General features: G+C 42.4%; 2 protein-coding genes across 2 annotated transcripts; both read right to left on the bottom strand.

Annotated features, from left to right (window-relative positions):
- Positions 1 to 6,732: 6,732 nt before the first annotated feature.
- crp1 (C-reactive protein 1) lies at positions 6,733 to 9,428 on the bottom strand. The gene is made up of 3 exons (XM_014158882.3): positions 9,328 to 9,428; positions 9,112 to 9,169; positions 6,733 to 8,705 (listed from the first exon to the last, which is right to left on the bottom strand). Exons 1-3 carry the CDS (start codon positions 9,328 to 9,330, stop codon positions 8,095 to 8,097), a joined length of 672 nt encoding a protein of 223 aa, XP_014014357.1. The 5' UTR covers positions 9,331 to 9,428; the 3' UTR covers positions 6,733 to 8,094.
- A 2,196-nt stretch (positions 9,429 to 11,624) lies between these two features.
- Positions 11,625 to 16,647, bottom strand: stub1 (STIP1 homology and U-Box containing protein 1). Its single transcript, XM_014158881.3, has 8 exons — positions 16,363 to 16,647; positions 15,010 to 15,246; positions 14,577 to 14,775; positions 14,003 to 14,168; positions 13,568 to 13,646; positions 13,321 to 13,377; positions 12,126 to 12,242; positions 11,625 to 11,832 (listed from the first exon to the last, which is right to left on the bottom strand). The coding sequence occupies exons 2-8, from the start codon at positions 15,121 to 15,123 to the stop codon at positions 11,707 to 11,709; spliced, it is 858 nt and encodes a 285-aa protein (XP_014014356.1). The 5' UTR covers positions 15,124 to 15,246; positions 16,363 to 16,647; the 3' UTR covers positions 11,625 to 11,706.
- Between the last annotated feature and the right edge of the window lie 8,157 nt (positions 16,648 to 24,804).

The following is a 24,804-nucleotide window of genomic DNA, read 5'->3' on the forward strand; positions in this document are numbered from 1 at the left end:
GGAAGGCGTGGATATGAATGCATTTTATTGCCAATGAAATTAACAGAAAGTAAACATACAATCCAAATGTTTGTCAAATAATATCGTCAGGATATCTTGTGGATAATGTGCTGATTAAACTACATTAAAGTACATTAGAGTTGATTTTCCAATTACATGTTGACGACACTCAAACTCAATGAATGTAATATCATACAGTATAAACAATTACATGCAAACATTTTCACAAGGAAATACTGAGATCCTATTTTTCCATTTTCAAAGGCTATGTGTGGTTATAAATAATTCACTCTGGGGTTTTCATGCAAAGACCTCAACACACACACACACACACACACACACACACACACACACACACACACACACACACACACACACACACACACACACACACACACACACACACACACACACACACACACACACACACACACACACACACACGTCTGTAAAAGCATTTCAGGCCCGGCGAACTACAAAACCAACTCGTCAATAATTCAATAAGAATGTCGACCTGACATAACAGGGCATAGAAAACAGTATGCAATTAAAAGGTACAGTCATTTACTTAACGTGCCTTGGAGAGATGCTTTCCTCACGTTGATTCAGCCACAGAGTCAATCATTATGTGTGTTAATCCATTGATAGACCATCTCCTAACTTTATAACCTGTAAGGCAACCCAGGTGTTAGGGTTGCGGTCCAATTTCGGCTTAGATTCAATCCGGACTGCAGAAGATCTGCGCTATAGCGCGATTTAAATTTAAAGGCAACGTTCCTGCGTTCGCGGAGACTACGTTCACGGTAAACACAGCATATGTCGGCCCAATCGGAAATTACTTTTACATTTGAATCACGCTATAACGCGGATCTTCCGAGGTCCGGATTGAATCTAGCCCTAAATGTCAACTGAGGTGATGATCAGAAAACAGTGATTTTGGTATAACTGTTTAAGTCTAGGCATCTACAATTCTGCTAAAGCCATTTTTTCTTGGAGTGTAACTGTTTGGGGAAGTAAAAACAGATTTAATAGCGAGAGTCATATTCAAGTCCTCCTATGAATGACACTGGAATTTAGGGATGTGTTGGAGAGGACAAGACTTTTAAGACTGTCTAGGGATGATTATGAGAGTTAATTAAGACTAAGTTTTAGGACTACTAGGCTTCACTCCATGTAAGAAGTGGTGATGTACTATAGACATAGTATAGAGACTATAAGAAGACAGTGCCTCTGAGCTGTCGTAGCATCTCTAACCTATCCCGTGCCCCTGAAACCATTGCCAACCCTTTTCCCCTAAACTACTCCCCATTACATGCATTTACCCCCCCCCCCCCCCACCCCCCATGTCCACACCACACACACACAGTGAGTGTGCACTCTCCTCTCCTCCTAAGGATGGAGCAGAGTGGAGTTGGAGCCCCTCTCTCTGGCCGTGGGGCATATTAAGCCCCTAACATTCCCACAGAGGCTAATCTCCATCCATTTAGAGGGCTGTAATATTTAATGAGGGGCCCTGGCCTTGCTCCCAGTGCCACGCGCCCTGGCACGCCTCATATGTTCACATGAGAGGGAGGCCAGCCCAGGGGCGACAGAGAGGAATTCACTGCTAAAAGCCCCACACAATGCAGTCGACCACAGAGCCGCATTGCTGCTTTTCTCTCAGTCCATCTAACTGCAGTGGAGATGGAGGTGGGAGGAAAATACTGAACACACCTTGGTTTAGAGTAGATAACTACCCTTCCAGTAGTGGACAATACCGTGTCTAAACGATTTAGTACCATAAAAGATACTTGATTAACTATAAATCTCAATAAATATATATGGTCAGTTAACTTTGTTTTTAAAACGAAAAGTAAAACTTGCATTATATGTTTACTTTACTTTTAAAGTAAAATATATAAATGAATAAATGTGACTACATTCAGGAAGTTGGGCATGTGGCTCTAGTTCCTACTTTACAGTAGGGCCGTTTGGAAAAAGAAAACGGAAATGCCTTCTTGAACATGTGAACTTTCATGAGCCTTAATAAGGAACTTGTATGTGATTTGTAAATATGAATACAAATGTTAAATGATGAGCCTTGTTTAGCCTATGAGAAAGCACTGAGCTATATAGGGAGAAAGACAGGATCCTTCCTGGCTTGCCATGATTGGCTGAGATAATGGGTGGCTAAGGCTTAAGAGGGTATAAACGATGTAAGTGTGAAAATCTCAGCAAAATCTTTCAAGGGCTTTTTCTCCTACTTGTCTCCTAAGTGGTTTTGCAAGTTTATCAATTTTCAAAGCAGCATAACCTTCCCATGTTTCCTTCAACTACAGTGTATGGTATACCATTTCTGAGCTATAAAATGTAGACTTAACCTCACATAGAGGTGCGTTCACAAATGCCAACCTTCAATTCTTGTTTGTTTTGAAACAGCTGCACAGACATCATTTTGGGAGTATATTTCGGCCTTTAGGCCTACGGTACTCTAAAAATGATTGTGATTATTGCGATAACTTCTTAAAAACCATATCAACTGCTTAGACACGACCTCTCCAAAAATCCTCAGAATCCAGAATCAGTATCTAAAGCAATGTTTCCCAATCCTGGTCCCGGGGACCCAAAGGGGTGCACATTGGGAAACACTGTATAATGTAAAGGCTGGGGGGGAGTACCATTCCTAGCAGAAGGTCTTCCACCGGACAGCACTTACCCACTCTCTCTCACCCTCACACATTCAACTGAAGGTCAGGATTCACACAAGAAGTGTGAAAAGGCTGGATGGAAAACGGTACAACGCCTCTGGTTTTAACAAGTGCGTATGTGTGTTCATGTGTGTGTGCATATGTCCGTAGTGCATGCAAGTGTGTGGAGGGAGTTAGGAGACACTATATGACACTACTACCCTGACACCGTCGGGGTAGTCAGAAATTCCAGAAAGGCAGTGATTTTTTGGTGTGTTTTTTAAACGTAACATTTGCGTTACTAAGTCGTGGAGTGGCGAACGTGTCAGGAGGGAGGCCATAGAAGTGCATGCTCTCTGATTCAAACTGACTCTAATGGGGAGGCCTGGTGAATTTTTCATACAGCCCAGAGGGGGAGGAAGAGCAAGCATACTGGGGACATTATAACCTCCATCTCTGGAGGAGAGAGAGAGGGAGAGGTAGAGAGAGACCGAACTCTTAACACTATTCTCATTCCCATATTTCCATTCGTAATGCTTTTAGTATAATCTATGATAATTACCAGACATAGTTAATATATGTTGAACTCAAGCTAAAGCCTCTACTCTTAGAAATATTACCCCAGACAAAATATAATGCACCCGGATGATTGAGAAAGCTTCTTGTAAATGTGAAGTACTGTATAATTTCAAGTAATTGTGATTTTGGCATGGTGAAGACAAGAATCACAATAGAGAGACACGCTAGATAGCTAGTTGACGTGTACTTGTAGAGATTTCTGCACCGATCAGTGTGAAATACATGTACACTATATATACAAAAGTATGTGGACACCCCTTCAAATTAGTGGATTCGGCTATTTTAGCCACACCCGTTGTTGACAGGTGTATAAAATCGAGCACAACGCCATGCAATCTCCATAGACAAACATTGACAGTAGAATGGCCTTACTGAAGAGCTCAGTGGCTTTCAACATGGCACTGTCATAGGATGCCACCTTTCCAACAAGTCAGTTCATCAAATTTCTGTCCTGCTATGAAGTGGAACCGTCTAGGAGAAACAACGGCTCAGCCACGAAGTGGTAGGCCTTCACACGCTCACAGAGCGGCACTGCCGAGTACTAAAGTGTGTTGCACGTAAAAATTGTCTGTCCTCGGTTGCAACTCTCACTCCCGAGTTCCAAACTGCTTCTGGAAGCAATGTCAGCGCAAGAACTGTTCGTTGGGAGCTTCATGAAATGGGTTTCAATGGCCGAGCAGCCGCACACAAGCCTAAAATCAACACGAGCAATGCCAAGTAAGTGCTGGAGTGGTGTAAAGCTCGGTAGAGGAGGAATAATGGTATGGGCCTGTTTTCATGGTTTGGGCTAGGCCCCTTAGTTCCAGTGAAGGGAAATCTTAAAGCTACAGCATACAATGACATTCTAGACAATTCTGTGCTTCCAACTTCGTGGCAACAGTTTGGGGAAGGCCCTTTCCTGTTTCAGCATGACAATGCCCCCATGCACAAAGTGAGGTCCATAAAGAAATAGTTTGTCGAGATTGGTGTGGAAGAACTTGACTGGCCTGCACAGAGCCCTGACCTCAACCCCATCGGACACCTTTGGGATGAATTTGGACGCTGACTGCAAGCCAGGCCTAATCGCCCAACATCAGCGCTCTGAACTCACTAATGGAAGCAAGTCCTCGCAGCAATGTTCCAACATCTAGTGGAAAGCCTTCCCAGAAGAGTGAAGGCTGTTATAGCAGCAAAAGCGGGACCAACTTCATATTAATGCCCATGATTTTGGAATGAGATGTTCGACGAGCAGGTGTCCACATACTTTTGGTCATGTAAATTAAATAAAGGTTAAATACATTTTAAAAATGAATGTAGTGTACGTATCAACTAAAGATAGTTCATGAATAACTTTAGAGTGTTTCATATGGAGTTTTACAGAAGATATGGTTGTAACCTAAAACTGAACAAAATGGCACTTGTTTGGTTAATCTTTTTAAGTTTCCATGTTTTTCATTTTTGTTTCTGTTATTATTAAACAATATTCAAGTGCTCTTTCTTACTAGGATATCAAATCCTTGTCTCAACAATTCACTAATACAAGGTAATAACCGGATTCATAAAGGATCACATTTAGGATTACATTGTGTCTTATGAATCTGACAAAAGCAGGATAAACATCCACGTTTTAATGGAATGAACATTTCTGCAAGAAAGCTCTTTAAAAAAATATCCATCTGTTCAATGGACACGTGCCAGAGCTCACCCAGATAGCTCCGAGCACTGTCTTGCGTATGCAAATATGTTTTGCCTGGAAATCTATTTGGAGTTGCTCGAAGGAATCCAGAACGGGCCTCCTTCTGTCTTCCCCACCGGCTCACGCGGGCCTCCCTCGCGCCGTCTTTGTCCTCTCGCGTGGAAGACATTTCACCAGCTCACACACGCAGGGACGAGCAGCGTGCACCGCACCGCCTCGGATGGCCTAACCATGGGCGATTATGCAGATCTCACAGGCCGCCGCTGCTGGCTCCCTCCGTCTCGGCGAGCAGGACAAGGCGTCCCGCAACTGTTTGCTCAGTTGTACAATACACGCAAAAGACCCCATTCGAAGGACAGCGAGTACGTGTCACTAGATGACCATAAAGAGGTGAAAATGGCTCTACAATAAATGTTTAGGTGTTGTAAGTAAACCTAACTTTAAGGTAAAATGTTCAGAAATGGTTTAAAAATTGTTCAAAACATTAATATGGTATTAAAACTGAGACCAGGTTGTATATAATCCTTTAAAATAATGTTTGAAAAAAATATGCTGATAGTTGATCTTGTATAAAGGGTTCCCAATGGTGTTTTTGTCACTAAAACCTATTCTTATTATGGAAAATATGAAATATACTGCCGAACAAGAACACACAAATTGGACTTTTGAGATGTTCCAAATAGGCTCAATGACTGCTGCCATAAACCTTCACTTCAGTACAAAATAGGCCAATATAATGAATTGTTCAGAAATATTCCAAAATATTCCTACTCACTAATCTCTAGTCTCCTGCAATATGGGATGTATTCAGAGTTCATTCATAGTTCATCCGATCTCAAAAAGTTCAAAAACTTGACTTAACTTGAAAGTTAATCAACCATGAGTAAAAGTAAAGAGGATATGGTGATATGGTGTGTATGGGTTGGGGGGGTGTAGTGTGATGGGGGTGGTGTGTGCGTGCGTCTAGGCTGGAAGGCAGCGAGCGCTCCTCTTGGGCATGGATGCGAGAGGAGAGAAAGGAGGAGAGGAGAAACAGAGATGTGTGGTTGAAACCAGAGGGCTGAGGAGCCTGCCTGGGCAGATGGTCCACAAAGGTGTTACTACACAGTGAGTGGGCAGCGCGATTGATGCATTGCAACATTCAAGAAGGTGGAACATTTGGCTGCTGACCCGCAGTCAGAACTCATTCGCCCTCCCCTCCTTATTTAGCTGCTGCTGCTGAGAGCCGACGGGGGATTGGGTCCGAATAAACACACACAAACTCGGAACGCCGCACTTTCCCACCCTCTGGGGGGCCTAGGCTGTATGTTCACTGGAAACTCCTCCTTCCTCTCCAAGGAGGTCAAGATGGAGGGGGGAAGAGAGAACGGGTTCATAGTGCCACAGAAGAACAACAGGCAAACTACTAACTAGAGCACATAGCTGCTACTAAGTCAGCACAGGGACTTGAGACATGCTTCCCCACTGGGCACACACTGGTTGAATCAACATTGTTTCCACGTCTTTTCAATGAAATTACGTTGGAATATACGTTGAATTGACGTTGGTGCCCAGTGGGTTCTTTCAAAGGTCAATGTTATCAGGACTACACCCTACACTTCATTATTGGCGCAGTGAACAAATGTCTTTACTGTTCATGTGGTGTTGCTTTTTAGTGTGAACATCACTCACAACATATAGGTTATTACACATGAACCAATGGCCAATTCATTTTAGAACAATTAAACAATGGCACACTATACCACCACTACTTTACCTTGTGAAGGTCTCACCAGCAATTGTAGGTAGAATACAAAGTGGATGCTCAAAATGTTCAAAGACTAATTTTCTCTTTAATAAACACACACTTTTAGTTATGCACATGCCAAGATCTGATTTCAGACCCAAAAAGCATTCTTACATCAGTTTAAACATTGAACATTTATGAGAGGGAGTGTGATAACCAAAGGCAACATTATGGCAATAGCTTTTAAACATCACAATTGCGGTTTGTCTCAAAGCACAGTTCAATTATTAAGTATAGAAATAATTAATCATCCTTCTCTTTCAGCTTTCATTCACCTTTCATTCACTCATCCTGTTTTCCATAAACAATTGTCAAAATAGTGGTAACATTGTTAATATTTAAGAATAAAATCAATATGAAATAATTTGAAGGAAGTGAATGATTTTAACATTGCAGGTCTAATGTAAACAGTTTCAATTTAGCCATTAGCGGGAACAAAAGCAATTGAAATCTTGAGCACAAGAATGCCACATTATTTGGGCTCCCGAGTGGTGCAGCGGTCTAAGGCACTGCATCTCAGTGCTAGAGGCGTCACTACAGACACCCTAGTTCGAATACAGGCTGTATCACAACCGGCCGCAATTGGGAGTCCCAAAGGGCGGCGCCCAACGTTGTCTGTGTTTATCCGGGGTAGGTTGTCATTGTAAATAAGAATCTGTTCTTAACTGACTTGCCTAGTTAAATAAAATTTTAAAAAAAACATGCACGATCATGAAATGTATTATTTGGCACTCACTGATTAAAGAAACTAGCATATACTGCCACCTTGTGGTTAAATATGGTACATTCCATTGAAAATAGTGCTCACCAGCCACATGACAAATGTATAAAAATCCCTAGAAGCCTGGCATGAGACCACAAAAAAATAAAATCATGCTGAGAGCAATAAATAAATTGGCTCTGTAACTAAACAGGTTCATTTGCATACTGTACGCAATTTGTACTGAAGATTCATGATAATTAGCAGGCTGCAAGAGGAGACTAATAAAGTCCTACTGTTAAATAGTAGTATATCAAACTTTCACATCTTGCTTCATGAATTAACATAAAAATTGCTGGAATGCTAATAAAATACGGTTAATCTCACCATCCATGCATTAGGTGAGTGGACATACCGTATCTATCCTAAATAATTAGTTATAAAAAGAAAGGACCTTTTGGAATCAACTGGTTTTGACATTTCTGCATAGACTTTTTAAACATCACAAAATGTCCATCTTTTGTTATGAACAACTGGTATTTTGTGAGTGAACATAGTTAATTGACTACATAAGGCATGCAAGTGACTAGATCTAGAAGACCAAATAAAGAAAAAAAAAGGTCAGTAGCAGTCCAGCACAGACACACAAACGGGTCACATCCGCGTTCGCTCGCAACTCCACTCCGAGTCAGTCATCATCCACCACCATCACATTCCCGTTCAGCTGGTACTCGATGGTAGCCCAGTCAAAGATGTTTCCTTTGGAGATCTTATGTTCGTAATGCAGGGCTTGGATCTGGCTTCTGGGCAGCACATAGTCCCACATGTTGAGGTCAGTCACTTCCCCCACAAAGCTCTGCACTGCCTCCAGGTCTCCCAGGTGTTTGTCCGGGTCTTGCCCGAGGAGGACGGTCCCCTTGGGCCGGATGGTGTGGCCCGGCTTGTACACCTGGTAGGTGCTGCGGCGGCCGTCCACCCAAAAGGCAGCCAGCCCGGTAAGGGACTCCCAGGTGAGGCAGAGACTTGTTCTGAATGTGGTGATGGGCGGCAGGTGGAAGAAGGCGCCGTCGCCACTCAGGTAGAAGGCAATGCGGCCGTCTTTCTCGCGCCACACGTTAAGCTCGTCGTAGTCGGGCGTGCGGTAGGCGAACAGGATGATCTGCCGCTCGCCCTCCAGCTCGGTGGCCACGCGCATGCACAGCGTGAACGCCCGCAGGCCCATCTCCTTTTGGGGGATGAGCGCCACGAAGCTGAAGTCCGTCTCATACGGGAAGACCAGCACCTTTCCACCCAGGCCAACTGTAAACACCACCACAAAGAACATCAACTGTCTATTAGAGCAGTCACTGGAGAAGATGGCAACAGTATTGTGGCACATTAATGATATAGTCTGAATGGGACTTGAACCCGGGTTCCTGTGACTGTCAGCCCAGCACAGCAATCGTTAAACCAAGAGGTCCACACCACTTGACCGTCACAACAGTATAAAAACAGCATGGCATGAGAGCAATCTGAATATGACTTCTCAGAGAAGTGCAAAATATATTTAAAAAAAAAACATGAGTTAATAGGGAATGTTTTACTTGAGGTATGCACACATGAGCTAAAGGATTTACTATTTGGGATCTTAATATTAGTTAAGCAAAGAAATAATCAATTCGTACATTTTTTCCCTGTATTCCATAGCCTACCAACCAAAACATACCTTTATTGGCTGAGGTGATGCCCACGATACCCAGTAGGAGTATGAGCCTGGCAGTTATCTACCACAACAAACACATATCAGAATGGCAAAACATGCCACTACTACAGTCATTGTGAAAATAATAAATAGTAGTAAATACATCATATACTATAGTAACGTGCATATCCTGTTAACAAAATGCCTCAGCACACAAAACACTAACAGTGTTGCTCTTACCATGTTGATTTAAGGTTGTTATTCCACTGAAAGGTGATGATGCTAGCTCACTCCGTCACGCCTGTCTATTCTTAATGCCATGGGGTCTGTACGCCTCTTCCCTCCTAGTACCAGACCATTACATCACTTCAATGGACGGATGTGTTGACAATGGGCCCGGTGTGTGCAGGGGGGGGATTGGGTCTGGTTGACACTGGCCTTTTTGTGTTGACTGACACGCCCGAGCGGACGGGCACACACACTTTCAGAACATGTGATTGTGGGTGTGTATCATCTATTAAGTAATTGAATGACTGTTTTGATTAAGGGTGAGTTCTAGGTCCAGCAACCTCATTGTCTCTTGTGCTTGTACAATTTTGTTTCGACCGGTACTAATGTCTGATTGACATGTTGATTTACTTACAACTCTTCTTTTTGCTGTCTGTTTTTCGATTTCCCAACCTCCCTAGCATGACACACACCTCAGATGCTGCAAGCAGCACCCCTTGGAGCAGGTTAAGGACCCCTTGGAGCAGGTTAAGGACCCCTTGGAGCAGGTTAAGGACCCCTTGGAGCAGGTTAAGGGTTAAGTGCCTTGCTAAAAGTGCTAATGTGATCAAAAGTCATGTGCACAAAAATTTGATGAACATTTCACAAGGAGACAAAAAGGAACAAACCAAGGTCACGTGTATAATTAACATATCTACATTTAATACAGTTGTTTATTCTCAAGCTCTTCAGAAATCCTCAAAAAGCCAACCCCTCACCCCAACACAAAAACTGCAGTTCACTAAAATCACATACATTCTGTTGAGAAAGGGGACTTATGTAAACTAATTGAGGAAAAACTGAGAAATATCTAAGACGACTCTGTCAACAGCCGATAATTCCAAGCTCCTAGTCAAGGTACTGCAACACTGATTGTTGCGATTGTCCCCCTTCCAGCATTTCTAACCGTAGTTTTAGATCAAAATAGGGAAAGACACTGAAATGAGAAGGTATAGGAGACTCTCAAAGTATTGGGAACATGACTGCTTTCACCATTAGTCAGTTGTCATACTTACATTTTTAAAAGTTGTTGTGAATACCTACTGCTACTGTATGGTTATAGTAAAAAGTAGGCATGTATGACGGGGCTTTTCCCTGTAATAGAGTGGGGGGAAAATTCTTTGCAAAGCAGACCTGAATGCTTATAACAACCTGAGCAGACCTCATGCTTAACAATGTAGAGAGTCCATTGTCATGTCAAATGCATACTGTACCAGCGGTTGTACCACTAGCCATCAGCCAAACATTGTCCAAGCGCACGCACCTATTGTTTTGTCTCTAATAACAGCAATTACAGCACAGTCCTTCAAAACAGGTTTCAACAACTTCAAACCCAAAGAGAAAGTAAAGACGATGTTCTCATATGATAAAAATGCAGATATCTGAACCATTACAGAGGAAATAGAAACAACCTTGTAGTCTCTCTATGCAGCACTTTAAACTGATGAATTGTCTATCATTCAAATCTCCTTTTTGGATGATGACAAGAATGCCATTTGGTACTACTGTAATAATACATACAACTCGTAAAATAAAATAGGTTTAATCTATTCACTCTCACTATATGCATACATTCAACATAGTATAACTGCCCGCTATGAGGGACTGATATAATGCAATAGAGGACCGTTGACCATCGGTTGGAACATTATAGTTTGTATGATCTTGTTATAACTCTACATCACAGGCAACGACTTGAAGCAGACCGACTTGGTTGGTCAGTTTTTCTATAATACATTTCTCACATTTGCTATAACCTTGCATTAAAAAAAAATCCACACTAGATTGTTTGAAAAGTAAAATAACAATTTGGCATCAAATTGACCAAGACCACCAACACTGAATTGTGGGAAATAAGTCATTACAGTACAACTAACCCATTATGTTTTCAAAAAATTGAAGTAAACAAAAATACTGGAGTAAGAGTTAGATAAAAGGCTAATATTTTCATCGTTTGGGTAGATAGTTCCAATGGTTATATTTGAGAAGAGATTGGAAGGTTTACATTAGAGGGTTTTGAGACCAGCATGCAGTGCGATGTGTTCAGAGAGGATTGTGGCACAGAGAGATAGAGGGGAAGAGAGAGACCTGAGAAACATGGCCCCCGATTCTGAGGGATAGAGGAAGGAAAGTGATAAAAGATTTAGAGAGAAGGGGAGGAGAGAGAGGAGACCGATTTAGAAAGAGAGGAATCACCTAGAGTTATGGCTGTCATTTTGCAGTCCATAGTGTGACCCCCCCTATGTGTAAAGTGCAGGTCCAAGAGGGAGTTTGTGAATTCTGTCACTTTCCTTTTTTCTTGACACTTCTGGTGTGGATCTACGAGCCATAAGGGGTTCGGGTTATGGGGGTTCAATAGTCCTCCACCCAACCGTTCTCCTGGATAAAGGCGTCGATGACCTCCTTCATGGCCAGGTTGGGGATCAGCTGGTCGTGAGTCAGAGGACTCCGGGTGACCGGGTCAAAATGGCCCACTCGCTACAGAGGACAGAGGAAAAATGGAACGATTGAGGTATTGATGTAGCTGTGAGATGGTGGCTTTCATTATTATGCATTTTACTCATGGTTTACAGTTTGCTTTGGATAGCATTACCCCTGTGGGTGAGTGGTTGATCGAGTAGGAACGGCAAGTGTATTTATAGAAATCTAAATTGGTGGTAATATAGCGGTAAGTGATCGGTAGTGTGGATAAAACAGTATGTCTATAAATGGGCAACAGTTTATCTATACTTCTGCTGAGTAGAAGTCTATAAAAGGATGGTATACTGTACCTGTAGATGCTCCTCAATGTCCTTGCGGTCGTAGGTGATCCCACTGGGGGTGATGCAGGGCTCCCTCATCAACTCAAAGCTGATCTTTCCACACAGGTAGTCAGGGATCTCCCGCTTCTGTGGGGTTCACAAGAATAGACATGCATGTAAAATGATACATACAATTGTAGTCGGAAGTTTACATACACCTTAGCCAACTACATTTAAAACTACGTTTTTCACAATTCCTGACATTTAATCCTAGTAAAAATTCCCTGTCTTAGGTCCGTTAGGATCACCACTTTATTTTAAGAATGTGAAATGTCAGAATAATAGTAGAGAGAATGATTTATTTCAGCTTTTATTTGTTTCATCACATTCCCAGTGGGTCAGAAGTTTACATGCAGTCAATTAGTATTTGGTAGCATTGCCAATAAATTGTTTAACTTGGGTCAAACATTTCAGGTAGCCTTCCACAACTGAGTTTAAATGTAGTTGGCTAAGGTGTATGTAAAGCTTCCGACAACAGCACACCTGAGAGTTCATCAAGGCACACTGGTTGAAAACCACTTCCCTAGACACCATCTAGATCTGGGTCATATTCATTAAGTAACAAATAGAAGAAAACTGACTGTAAAAGGGACAGACTACCTGAACTTGTCCAATAAGACATCCTCGTTTGCCACAGTAAAACATTTTGCTACGGTGTGCCCTAATGAACACAACCCAGTATAGGGGTTTGAAACACCACTGTTGACAGAGGCAAGACAGTGTCTACTTAACTGACAATGACAATTACATGTACCAAGTCAACAACTATATATAGGTCCCGATAATCCTTCATAACAAGCCTCGACAAGCAACTTGAGGTGGTGGTTGCTGTAGAAACAGCTTGGATTGGAAATAGGAGGTGGAGTGCTAGTCTATTTTGGTAACCATAACACATCTAAGTGTCAAAGCAAGGGGGTGGGTCAGACCCAGCTGATCAGAGAAACAGAGTGTGGACAAATTGTATGCGTTTCTCTAAATGAAATTGTGTGACATTTTATGAATAAGATCGAATATGTATTGTTATTTCAGTAATGCATAGAGCTGTGTTGTGCTACGGCTAACAATAATGAATAATCAGTAAGATTTAGTGAAGTTAGTCTGGATTGAAGGTTGTTCACAATCGTAGTAAACGGTGTGTTCAACTAATTTAAAATGTATCACTCACTTTTCTCTTCTCGTCCACTTGTGAAAAGAGCTCCTCCATGTCCATAAGGAACTTGTCCTATTCAGGAGAAGAGCAGAGAGTTGGGTGAGGGCTAGCACAGAGCACTAATACAAACGCCCCTCAATATTAATGAGATATGGAGAAATAGGCAACATGACGGAAATTCAGTTACACGACACCCGTGCTCAATACTTTAAAAGCAACTGGTCCCTGCATATTGACATAGGAGGATGTAGACATAACTTACATGTTTTGATTTGAGCTTGACGACGTCGCTGCCACTCGGATTGTCCGCCTCTTTGTTTTCCCGGCAATCCGCCACTTCCCTGAGAAAAATATAAAGACGTAGCATTTCCTTAAATCACTCACTAAAGATCCCAAGATGAATTGGGACAGAAAACACACCCGCAAATTCTAATGCATTAACCAGACTTATTCCCCAAGATTTGCACCAACATCTCAACAATTTTATTATCACACATGATTACGCATGTGTAGAACACTGGGCAGGATATGTAGCAACTCATTTAATGTCATTCAAGGGGGTTCTGGCAATGAACCTACAGTATACGCAATGAACTTGAATGCTTCCCCATAGGAAATGGAATATCAGTGCAGGCATTTTGCTCATACACTAGTATGAGTCTCTGTCTAAGAGCGTTGCTCCAGGTCCCTCCCTCACCTCTCCTTCTCAGCCAGGATGAGTTTGGTGAGATAGGCAAGCAGCTCGTTCTCCTGGTTGATGCGCTTCTCCTCGATGCTGTTCCAGCGCTTCTTTTTGGCGAGCCGCAGGGCACTTGGGATGTCGTCTCCAAAGTTCAGCCTTTGCTCCTTGGCCAGGTTGTAAGCTGCCCACAGAACGGGCCGAGATATCATTAATGTTGTCCATTGAAAGTAAGAGCTTAAAACTATTATGAGGCCTCTTTTCCCCATCTACAGATCTTAGCATTATACAAGAGAACATTTTAGTTGCACTACAACAATCAAAACAATTTCAGTTTAGTACCATTACACAGTACTCGGCACCTCTGAGGTTTAGTTAGATTGCAGCACAAAGCATTCTAACTACCACTCAAAACAAAAATGCACATCAATGTTGTGTTGCAATACTGAGGGGGCCATTTAAATACCATCCATATATTTATTTATTAACTTTAAAAGACAAACTGAGCCTATATTGGTACTGCTACTCTGACTTTGTGAAGGCCCAGGCTTAATCCGTGTCCGGGAAACTGGCCCTGAGGGTTGATCCTGACCTCTCTGCAGGTTGCCGATGGCCTCGTCGTAGTTCTCCAGCTCCAGGTGACACTGGCCCAGGAAGAAGTGGGCCTTGACCGACTGGGGGTCCATCTCCAGTGCGTGCTTGCAGTCCGCAAGGGCTTTGTCGTGCTGCTGCAGCTTCAAGTGGCACAGAGCCCGGTTGGTGTAGTACACCGCCACCAACGGGTTACGGTTCTGTTGGCAGGATACACACAAAACACAAACATATTGCACAGGCTACTGTTGTAAGGGTGCATCCGTCCAGCGTATAGGCTACTTTCTATACATACATGAATCTATTCACAATAGGTGAATAAGTCAGTGTCAATATCTCATGTCATACCCTTTCAAAGCAAGCGGACAAGTCTAGCCATGTCAGCTACTACTACATCATCTGGCAGAAAGGGAGGGAGGTAGCTCGCTACTCACGATGGCTTTGCTGTAGCAGGTGGCAGCCTCCTGGTACTTGCGGCAGAGGAACAGCCGGTTGCCCTGTTCCTTCAGCTCCTGTGCCGTGGAACTCTTCTCCGGGCTGCCTGCCATCTTCTCCGGTGGCTCCGCGGCGCCTGCTCCGCGCTGCTTCCCTATCCTGTTCCCCGTCTCTCCGGCTGGCTAGCTGTCAGGTGAAAGAATGGCCAGGCCGTCTGTTCTTTGTCTTCTCACCAACTACAAACGAAAGATGGGCAGCGTCATGCAACAGTCAATGCCTTGCTGCTGCAATGCACCTGCACTGCATTGAGCGCTTTTGATGAGGTGCAGTCGCTGTGGCAACTCATAAATTGAGCAGCAAATCCATGTCAAGTCCCGAAAGTTAGCTAGGTCAAGACTATAACGTTAGCTATGCTTGCTAACGTTGGTCCATGTCGCAACGGAAAAAATAAGGTAGTTAGCTAACCTAATATTGGACTAAAGGAGCAGAACATTACTCCTTACGCCAAGGAAGCCACAACAGTCAAATACTCAACTGCGGTACGGTTCTAGAAACATAAATCGCTCTACTTTCATATCACATCAAAATCATTTAACAAACTAAAAATACACACTGCCTGTACATCGTTTTAACCGGATATAACACAGTTCCAGCACAAAGTATCTTTCAGTGACAAACGTTTGTGTCTACCGTTTACACACAGGTGTTACGAGACGCACGTAGTTACAGTAATTAGCAGTTTGTCTGCCCACTGTCTGGTCTGTTTCCCGTAAACAAGAGCTGTAACATGGAAATGTGCCCGTGAGGGAGCAATAACACTATAAAAAGGTGTGTATCAACTTAACCTTTTGATTTATTTTATAAAATGATTTCTCGCCGATGTCAAAGATAATGTATTTATGCTTCCAAAATCGTACTGTTAATGTTCAGACCGAGCGTCGCTGCTCTTAACAAAACTTCACCCTACAGAAGACGCCTTCGTCCAATTATTTATGTGAAATGTACTGTAATGGAACTGTGAGTCATGGTCAAGGGCTAGCAACGGTGGTTAGCTAAGAAGGTAATTTAGCTAGCAAACTAACCTTAAAGCTAGCTAGAGTGGACTTTCCCCACCATGAGTTTGCGGTTGACTGAACTCGAAATTATGGCAAATGTATAGTACTTAGCTACATTGCAACGTCCAAATCCCTGAAAACCTCACACCACCCCCCCGCGAATAAACTACTAACGTTAGCTAACTTACTTTAGCTAACTAACGTTAGATGGTTAGCGAGCTAACGGCTAGCCTACCTCAAATATGCGGTTATTTATCTACTACTAGCTCTACACAACATAAACATCTGTAACCTCACCTTCTCAAAGTAATTTCACATACAGGCGGTTGATGTGCCAGTATCTTTCGATTTCAATTCTTAATTTATTTGCTTTTCCCATTGAGCTGTCACGACAGAGCTGACAAGAGCTAGCAAGTTTGTTTTTATGCTGACGTCATGATGTAGACGACGGAAACCCGCGAGGTACGCTTAAGTGAAAATACATGTCGAATAGATGGCACTCTTTGACATGTCATGAAATTATATATGCTCATGCAATTCAGAGCAATAATGGGTGTAAATGATACACGTTTTTAATATGTGTTATTTGATTCCGTATCATCAAAGTCAGGGTTGGTCTGATTGCCTTTCCGCAGCAACTGAGGCTCACATCACGTGTCTAGCTTAGCAGGGTTGGGTCTGACCAAGTTTCTGAAAGCAGCCCAGGAAGCGAAATTTCGTTTCATAGTATACCCGAAGGCAAAGTCATTGGGCGCGTTCGAGCGGATCACTTTTGTCATGACGTTGATCAACGTTGGTCACCGCCTTTCAACATGTGTTTGCATTATGGGTATAAACATTTTCCGACTTGCGACTACATGCATAGAGGAAGACCCAACTCGGTGGAAAATCTGTCTCCCTCCAGCAGATGGCGTTTTTCCGTTGTTTTTCCCCACCAAGCAAGGAGTTTTTTAATGGAGGTCAATGAAAGTCGAATTTGGTCAACAACAAAAAGTATGGCTTATTTGCTACGTCAGGTCTATTTGATTGAACAGAAGTTTCGTAATTCTTACGAGTGTACTGACATAAGTAGGACAATAAACACTTTATATTGGAATTGGCTATGCATATTCATGACATGGGGCTAGTAGCATAGCATCTCTCCATTGAATGCAGACGGTTGTCGTCAACAACCCTCTTCGAATATTCAAAAAAGGTTTACAATAATGAGATGTATCCAGCAATCCAAAGAAATTATAGGCGGGAGCTAGACAGCCTGCCGTGCCGCTTTGCGGACAACGACTCCCATTGTTAGGGTGGAGAGATGTATCTTGTCAGTATAGAGTACCACTGTATGGTACATTTCATTCAGCAAAATACTTTTTTCCCCCTAATTATCTTGCAAATCTCAATTTTGGATGAGACTGACTTTATGACCAACATGATCCTATTTACACTTTGTAGTACATTTTGACACTAGAATAAACGTTTGACTAATATTGATCCCATATAGGCCATTTTCTACCAGAGAAGTTGTTTGCCTTCAGTTTTGAGGGAGCGTCCAATTGGCATGCTGACTGCAGGAATGTCCACCAGTGCTGTTGCAGATAATTGAATGTTCATTTTTCTACCGTAAGCCACCTCCAAAGTCATTTTAGAGAATTTGGTATAATACCCATGAAACCTAGCGGTCTGTTACGTACCGGCTCAGAGTTCGCAACAAAAGGGAGACAACGTGACAAGGAGTATCAAAATATATATTTATTAAATAAAGTAACTAAGTAATTAACAATGGTGTGTGTAATCAGTAGTGTGTGTGTTTTGCATGCATGAATGTAATAATGCAAGGTGTTGAAAGGTGCCAAAGCAACAAAAAAAAACCCACAACTATCACAACTACCAAAAACAACAAGGTGTCTGCATGGCGAGAGTCTCCCCAATGAATGTGGAAGACGTCCATTTATCATGGGCCACACCCGGGCCCAGGTGTCTCCCATGTAGCTGACGACCCTCCCAACTCCGCCCACCGGCATCCTAATAAGGAAACAAGAGCAAAGAGAGAAAATACGGCAGACAGAGTGGGAGGGTCGTCACAGTCAGACAGGGAAATGGTTCCAATAATTTTCCTACCATACATTTAGGGGATTTTAGAAACACGTAAAATAAGGGCTGTGTTTCATGTAGGCTTACCCGGGCGTGATGTTTTGATAACTGTGTAAATCTCTCTAGGACAAGGTAGCTTTTATCAATATATTCACCTGTATTTAGCCCACCCAAAATGAAATGCTAATTAGCTGCTAATGTGGCTATAATAAAGAACTACAAATGCCATGATGATCTGGACGAGACTGCCGAATCAAGGCAAATGTAAGAATCTCTGGATTAACTATCTAATGTTAGCTAAATGTAGTAATTAATACATTGGCAAAATTTCTTTAAATGGACAGTTCTGAGAACTGTCTTGTGCAAATTTTACATTGACACAATACCTGTTAGGGAAGGTGTCAGCTAGAGATGATGTGCAGGAGCTTGCCGGGATTTGTAGTTTTGCGTGATTTTAACTTTGACGCAAATTTGCATTTTTTTTAAATCTGAGAGTAAATAGATCCAAATATATTGATAAAAGTCACCTTGTCCGAGAGAGATTTACATGGTTATCAAAACGTCACGACAGGGTAAGCCTACACGAAACACAGCCCTTATTTTAAAATGTTCTAAAATCCCTTATGGGAAAAATTCATGTTGGAAAAACTATTGGAACCATTTCCCTGTTTGACCGTTAGGTTTTATGACACCGCCACTGTCCATAACCTTTGCTATATATCAACTGCTTGACCTTTACAACAACCATGTCATCAAAGGTCATGAACGTTCAGAACCAAAGTATTGTGGGATACGACCTTCTGTTTTTTCGGAAGCAAAAAGCACTACATGCTGATAAATGGTTGATGTTGCCACCTATCATTGGGTATTATCAATGCATGTTTACTGTTTTGGGTGGATTACTATTTTGAACTTTAAGATGCACTATGCAGAAATAGCTCCGCCATTTCCTGGTTGCTAAAATTCTAATAGTTAATTTCAGTTTAGGTGACAAAACAAGCAAGTCTAGTGTAGAGAATCATTGTACCATTTAAACCGCTGTGAAATATATTTTCCATAACCAAAAATATGGTATTTTCAGCTGTTTGAAGCTGGTGTACAAAACCAAAACTAAAAGACGCAAAAACAAAACTTAAGAGCATGAAGCATAGAAAGTGCACATAGAACAGATCTACTGCTTCTTAGACTTGCTTTCAATGAGAAGGACAGATCTATTACTCACATTTCTATGTGAATTTTTCTGAGTCGCCCAAAAAGTTAAATATTGCAGCTTTAAATAATATTTTCCCTGACATCCTTACAATCTAATTAAATAGGCCTACATGTGATCCAAATGTTGAAATAAGTTCAGGAGTAAACATTTGCTTAACAACTCACATAACTGTGTGCAATAATAGTGTTTAACATGATTTTTTATGATTACCCCATCTCTGTACCCCACACATACAATTATCTGCAAGATCCCTCAGTCGAGCAGTGAATTTAAAACAGGTTCAACCACAAAACACCAGGGAGGTTTTCCAAGTTGAGGTTTGAGATACAAAGTAAAGAAACATGTTCTTGTACTCTTGAGTATTCTAAGTGCTCCTTTTTCTTTATTCTCCCGGATAGTCACCAGTTGAAGTATCCTGGGGTAAGGAATATTTTTGGGATTTTTAAGTCCCTCGTTTAAGCTGGGCGCGTTTTGGTGTACCTTCTTTCCAACGTTCTTGTATTTGTTTGTAAGTGTTGATTGTTAATCAACTCTGTCTGGTAAGACTTTTGCCATTCTGTTGACTTACGAGTTGTATTATTATTATTTTGTTGCAATTTTTTTATCTTTTCAGATCTCTCCAGAGATGTTCGATCGGGTTCAAGTCCGGGCTCTGGCTGGGGTACTCAAGGACATTGAGACTTGTCCCAAAGCTACTCCTGCTTTGTCTTGGCTGTGTGCTTAGGGACGTTGTCCTGTTGGAATGTGAATCTATGCCCCAGTCTGAGGTCCTGCGGCTCTGGGGCAGTTTTTCATCAAGGATCTCTCTGTACTTTGCTGCATTCATCTTTCCCTCAATCCAGACTAGTCCCCCAGTCCCTGCTGCTGAAAAACATTCCAGCAGCATGATGCTGCCACCACCATGCTTCACCGTAGGGATGGTGCCAGGTTTCCTCCAGACGTGACGCTTGGCATTCAGGCCAAAGAGTTCAATCTTGGTTTCATCAGACCAGAGCATTTTGTTTCTCTGAGAGTCTTTAGGTGCCTTTTGGAAAACTTTAAGTGGGCTGTCATGTGCCTTTTACTGAGGAGTGGCTTCTGTCTGGCCACTCTACGATAAAGGCCTGATTGGTGCAGTGCTGCAGAGATGGTTTTCCTTCTGCAAGGTTCTCCCATCTCAACAGAGGAACTCTGGAGCTCTGTCAGAGTGACCATCGGTTCTTGGTCACATCCCTGACCAAGGCCCCTCTCTCCGATTGGTCAGTTTGGCTTGGTTTTTCTCAACTGTGGGACCTTACATAGACAGGTGTGTGCCTTTCCAAATCATGTCCAATCAATTGAATTCACCACAGGTGGACTCCAATAAAGTTGTAGAAACATCTCAAGGATGATCAGTGGAAACAGGATGCACCTGAGCTCAATTTCAAGTCTCATAACAAAGGGTCTGAGTACTTATGTAAATAAGGTATTTCTGTTCTTTCAAATTTTTATAAATATATAAACATTTCTAAAAACCTGTTTTCACTCTGTCGTTATGGGGCATTGTGTGTAGATTTTAGAATAAGGCTGTAACGTTACAAAATGTGGAAAACGTCAAGGGGTCTGAATACTTTCCAAATGCACTGTATATATATATATTCCCCACATTTTTGAACTAGGCCTTTATTACTCCTGTGCGAGTGAAGAAAAATACTCCTCAGCTGTTTGGGTTGTGTCAGCGTGTGTGTGTGTGTGTGTGTGTGTGTGTGTGTGTGTGTGTGTGTGTGTGTGTGTGTGTGTGTGTGTGTGTGTGTGTGTGTGTGTGTGTGAATGTGAATGTGTGTGGGTTTTGTTTGGGAGTGTCAATGTAGTGTGTATACAGTTGTAGTCGGAAGTTTACATACACTTAGGTTGGAGTCATTAAAACTTGTTTTTCGACCACTCCACAAATTTCTTGTTAACAAACTATAGTTTTGCAAGTCGGTTAGGACATCTACTTTGTGCATGACACAAGTAATTTTTCCAACAATTGCTTACAGACAGATTATTTCACTTATAATTCACTGTATCACAATTCCAGTGGGTCAGAAGTTTACATACACTACGTTGACTGTGCCTTTAAACAGCTTGGAAAATTGGCTTTAGAAGCTTCTGATAGGCTAATTGACATCATTTGAGTCAATTGGAGGTGTACCTGTGGATGTATTTCAAGGCCTACCTTCAAACTCAGTGCCTCTGCTTGACATCATGGGAAAATAAAAAGAAATCACCGAAGACCTCAGCAAAAAAAGTCTGGTTCATCCTTGGGAGCAATTTCCAAATGCCTGAAGGTAACACGTTCATCTGTACAAACAATAGTACGCAAGTATAAACACCATAGGACCACACAGCCATCATACCGCTCAGGAAGGAGATGCGTTCTGTCTCCTGGAGATGAACTTACTTTGGTGCGAAAAGTGCAAATCATTCCCAGAACAACAGCAAAGGACCTTGTGAAGATGCTGGAGGAAACAGGTACAAAAGTATCTATATCCACAGTAAAACGAGTCCTATATCGACATAACCTGAAAGGCCACTCAGCAAGGAAGAAGCCATTGCTCCAAAACCGCCATAAAAAGCCAGACTACGGTTTGCAACTGCACATGGGGACAAAGATCGTACTTTTTGGAGAAAAGTCCTCTGGTCTGATGAAACAAAAATAGAACTGTTTGGCCATAATGACCATAGTTGGGTTTGGAGGAAAAAGGGGGAGGCTTGCAAGCCGAAGAACACCATCCCAACTGTGAAGCACGGGGGTGGCAGCATAATTTTGTGGGGGTGCTTTGCTGCAGGTGCACTTCACAAAATAGATGGCATCATGAGGCAGGAAAATTATGTGGATATATTGAAGCAACATTTCAAGACATCAGTCAGGAAGTTAAAGCTTGGTTGCAAATTGTTCTTCCAAATGGACAATGACCCCAAGCATACTTCCAAAGTTGTGTCAAAATGGCTTAAGGACAACAAAGTCAAGGTTTTGGAGTGGCCATCACAAAGCCCTGACCTCAATCCCATAGAAAATGTATAGGCAGAACTGAAAAAGTGTGTGCGAGCAAGGAGGCCTACAACCCTGACTCAGTTACACCAGCTCTGTCAGGAGGAATGGGCCAAAATTCACCCAACTTATTGTGGGAAGCTTGTGGAAGGATACCCAAAACGTTTGACCCAAGTTAAACAATTTAAAGGCAATGCTACCAAATACTAATTGAGTGTATGTAAACTTCTGATCCACTGGGAATGTGATGAAAGAAATAAAAGCTGAAATAAATCATTCTCTCTCCCATTATTCTGACATTTCACATTCTTAAAATAAAGTGGTAATCTTAACTGACCTAAGACAGTGAATTTTTACTAGGATTAAATGTCAGGAATTGTGTAAAACTGAGTTTAAATGTATTTGGCTAAGGTGTATGTCAACTTCCGACTTCAACTGTATATAGTCTAGTGAGTGTGCATAGGGTCAGTGCAAGATCGAGTCAGTGCAGATAGTTTGAGTACCTATAATTTCTTATTTAGCAGTCTTGTGGGTAGAAGCTGTCTCGGAGCCTGTTGGTCCGAGAGCCGAGGCTCCCCTACCATGGGTCGGACAGTAGCAGAGTGAACAGTCTGTGGCTTGGGTGGCTTGAGTCTTTGGTAATTTTTTGTGCCTTCCTGTGACACTGCCTGATATACAGTGAGGGAAAAAAGTATTTGATCCCCTGCTAATTTTGTACGTTTGCCCACTGACAAAGAAATGATCAGTCTATAATTTTAATGGTAGGTTTATTTGAACAGTGAGAGACAGAATAACAAAAAAAAATCCAGGAAAACGCATGTCAGAAATGTTAGAAATTGATTTGCATTTTAATGAGGGAAATAAGTATTTGACCCCCTCTCAATCAGAAAGATTTCTGGCTCCCAGGGGTTTTTTATACAGGTAACGAGTTGAGATTAGGAACACACTCTTAAAGGGAGTGCTCCTAATTTCAGTTTGTTACCTGTATAAAAGACACCTGTCCACAGAAGCAATCAATCAATCAGATTCCAAACTCTCCACCATGGCCAAGACCAAAAAGCTCTCCAAGGATGTCAGGGACAAGATTGTAAACCTACAAAAGGCTGGAATGGGCTACAAGACCATCGCCAAGCAGCTTGGTGAGAAGGTGACAACAGTTGGTGCGATTATTCGCAAATGGAAGAAACACAAAAGAACTGTCAATCTCCCTCGGCCTGGGGCTCCATGCAATATCTCACCTAGTGGAGTTGCAATGATCATGAGAACGATGAGGAATCAGCCCAGAATTACACAGGAGGATCTTATCAATGATCTTAAGGCAGCTGGGACCATAGTCACCAAGAAAACAATTGGTAACACACTATGCCGTGAAGGACTGAAATCCTGCAGCGCCCGCAAGGTCCCCCTGCTCAAGAAAGCACATATACATGCCGTCTGAAGTTTGCCAATGAACATCTGAATGATTCAGAGGACAACTGGTGAAAGTGTTGTGGTCAGATGAGACCAAAATGGAGCTCTTTGACATCAACTCAACTCACCGTGTTTGGAGGAGGAGGAATGCTGCCTATGACCCCAAGAACCCCATCCCCACCGTCAAACATGGAGGTGGAAACATTATGCTTTGGGGTGTTTTTCTGCTAAGGGGACAGGACAACTTCACCGCATCAAAGGGACGATGGACGAGGCCATGTACCGTCAAATCTTGGGTGAGAACCTCCTTCCCTCAGCCAGGGCATTGAAAATGGGTCGTGGATGGGTATTCCAGCATGACAATGACCCAAAACACACAGCCAAGGCAACAAAGGAGTGGCTCAAGAAGAAGCACATTAAGGTCCTGGAGTGGCCTAGCCAGTCTCCAGACCTTAATCCCATAGAAAATCTGTGGAGGGAGCTGAAGGTTCGACTTGGCAAACGTCAGCCTCGAAACCTTAATGACTTGGAGAAGATCTGCAAAGAGGAGTGGGACAAAATCCCTCCTGAGATGTGTGCAAACCTGGTGGCCAACTACAAGAAACGTCTGACCTCTGTGATTGCCAACAAGGGTTTTGCCACCAAGTACTAAGTCATGTTTTGCAGAGGGGTCAAATACTTATTTCCCTCATTAAAATGCAAATCAATTTATAACATTTTTGACATGCGTTTTCTGGATTTTTTTGTTGTTATTCTGTCTCTCACTGTTCAAATAAACCTACCATTAAAATTATAGACTGATCATTTCTTTGTCAGTGGGCAAACGTACAAAATCAGCAGGGGATCAAATACTTTTTTCCCTCACTTTAGAGGTGCTGGATGGCAGGGAGCTCTGCTCCAGTGATGTACTGGGATGTCCACACCATCCTCTGTAGCGCTTTGCAGTCAAGGGCGGTGCATTTACCATACCAAGCAGTGATGCAGTCAGTCAAGATGCTTTCGATGGTGGGGCTATAGAACTTTTTGAGTATCCGAGGGCCCA

The sequence above is a fragment of the Salmo salar genome, chromosome 19 (assembly GCF_965601325.2).
Source record: "Salmo salar chromosome 19, fSalSal1, whole genome shotgun sequence".
NCBI lineage: Eukaryota > Metazoa > Chordata > Actinopteri > Salmoniformes > Salmonidae > Salmo > Salmo salar.

Excerpts from the sequence above, each read along its gene's own strand:
- crp1 (XM_014158882.3), bottom strand. Across the intron at positions 8,706-9,111 it reads CATCACCTCAGCCAATAAAG|TTGGCCTGGGTGGAAAGGTG; the intron begins GTATGTTTTGGT and ends TGGTGTTTACAG.
- stub1 (XM_014158881.3), bottom strand. The coding sequence starts at position 15,123 with ATGGCAGGCAGCCCGGAGAAGAGTTCCACGGCACAGGAGCTGAAGGAA. Across the intron at positions 14,776-15,009 it reads CCTGCTACAGCAAAGCCATC|AACCGTAACCCGTTGGTGGC; the intron begins GTGAGTAGCGAG and ends TCCTGCCAACAG. Across the intron at positions 14,169-14,576 it reads CATCGGCAACCTGCAGAGAG|CTTACAACCTGGCCAAGGAG; the intron begins GTCAGGATCAAC and ends TTCTGTGGGCAG.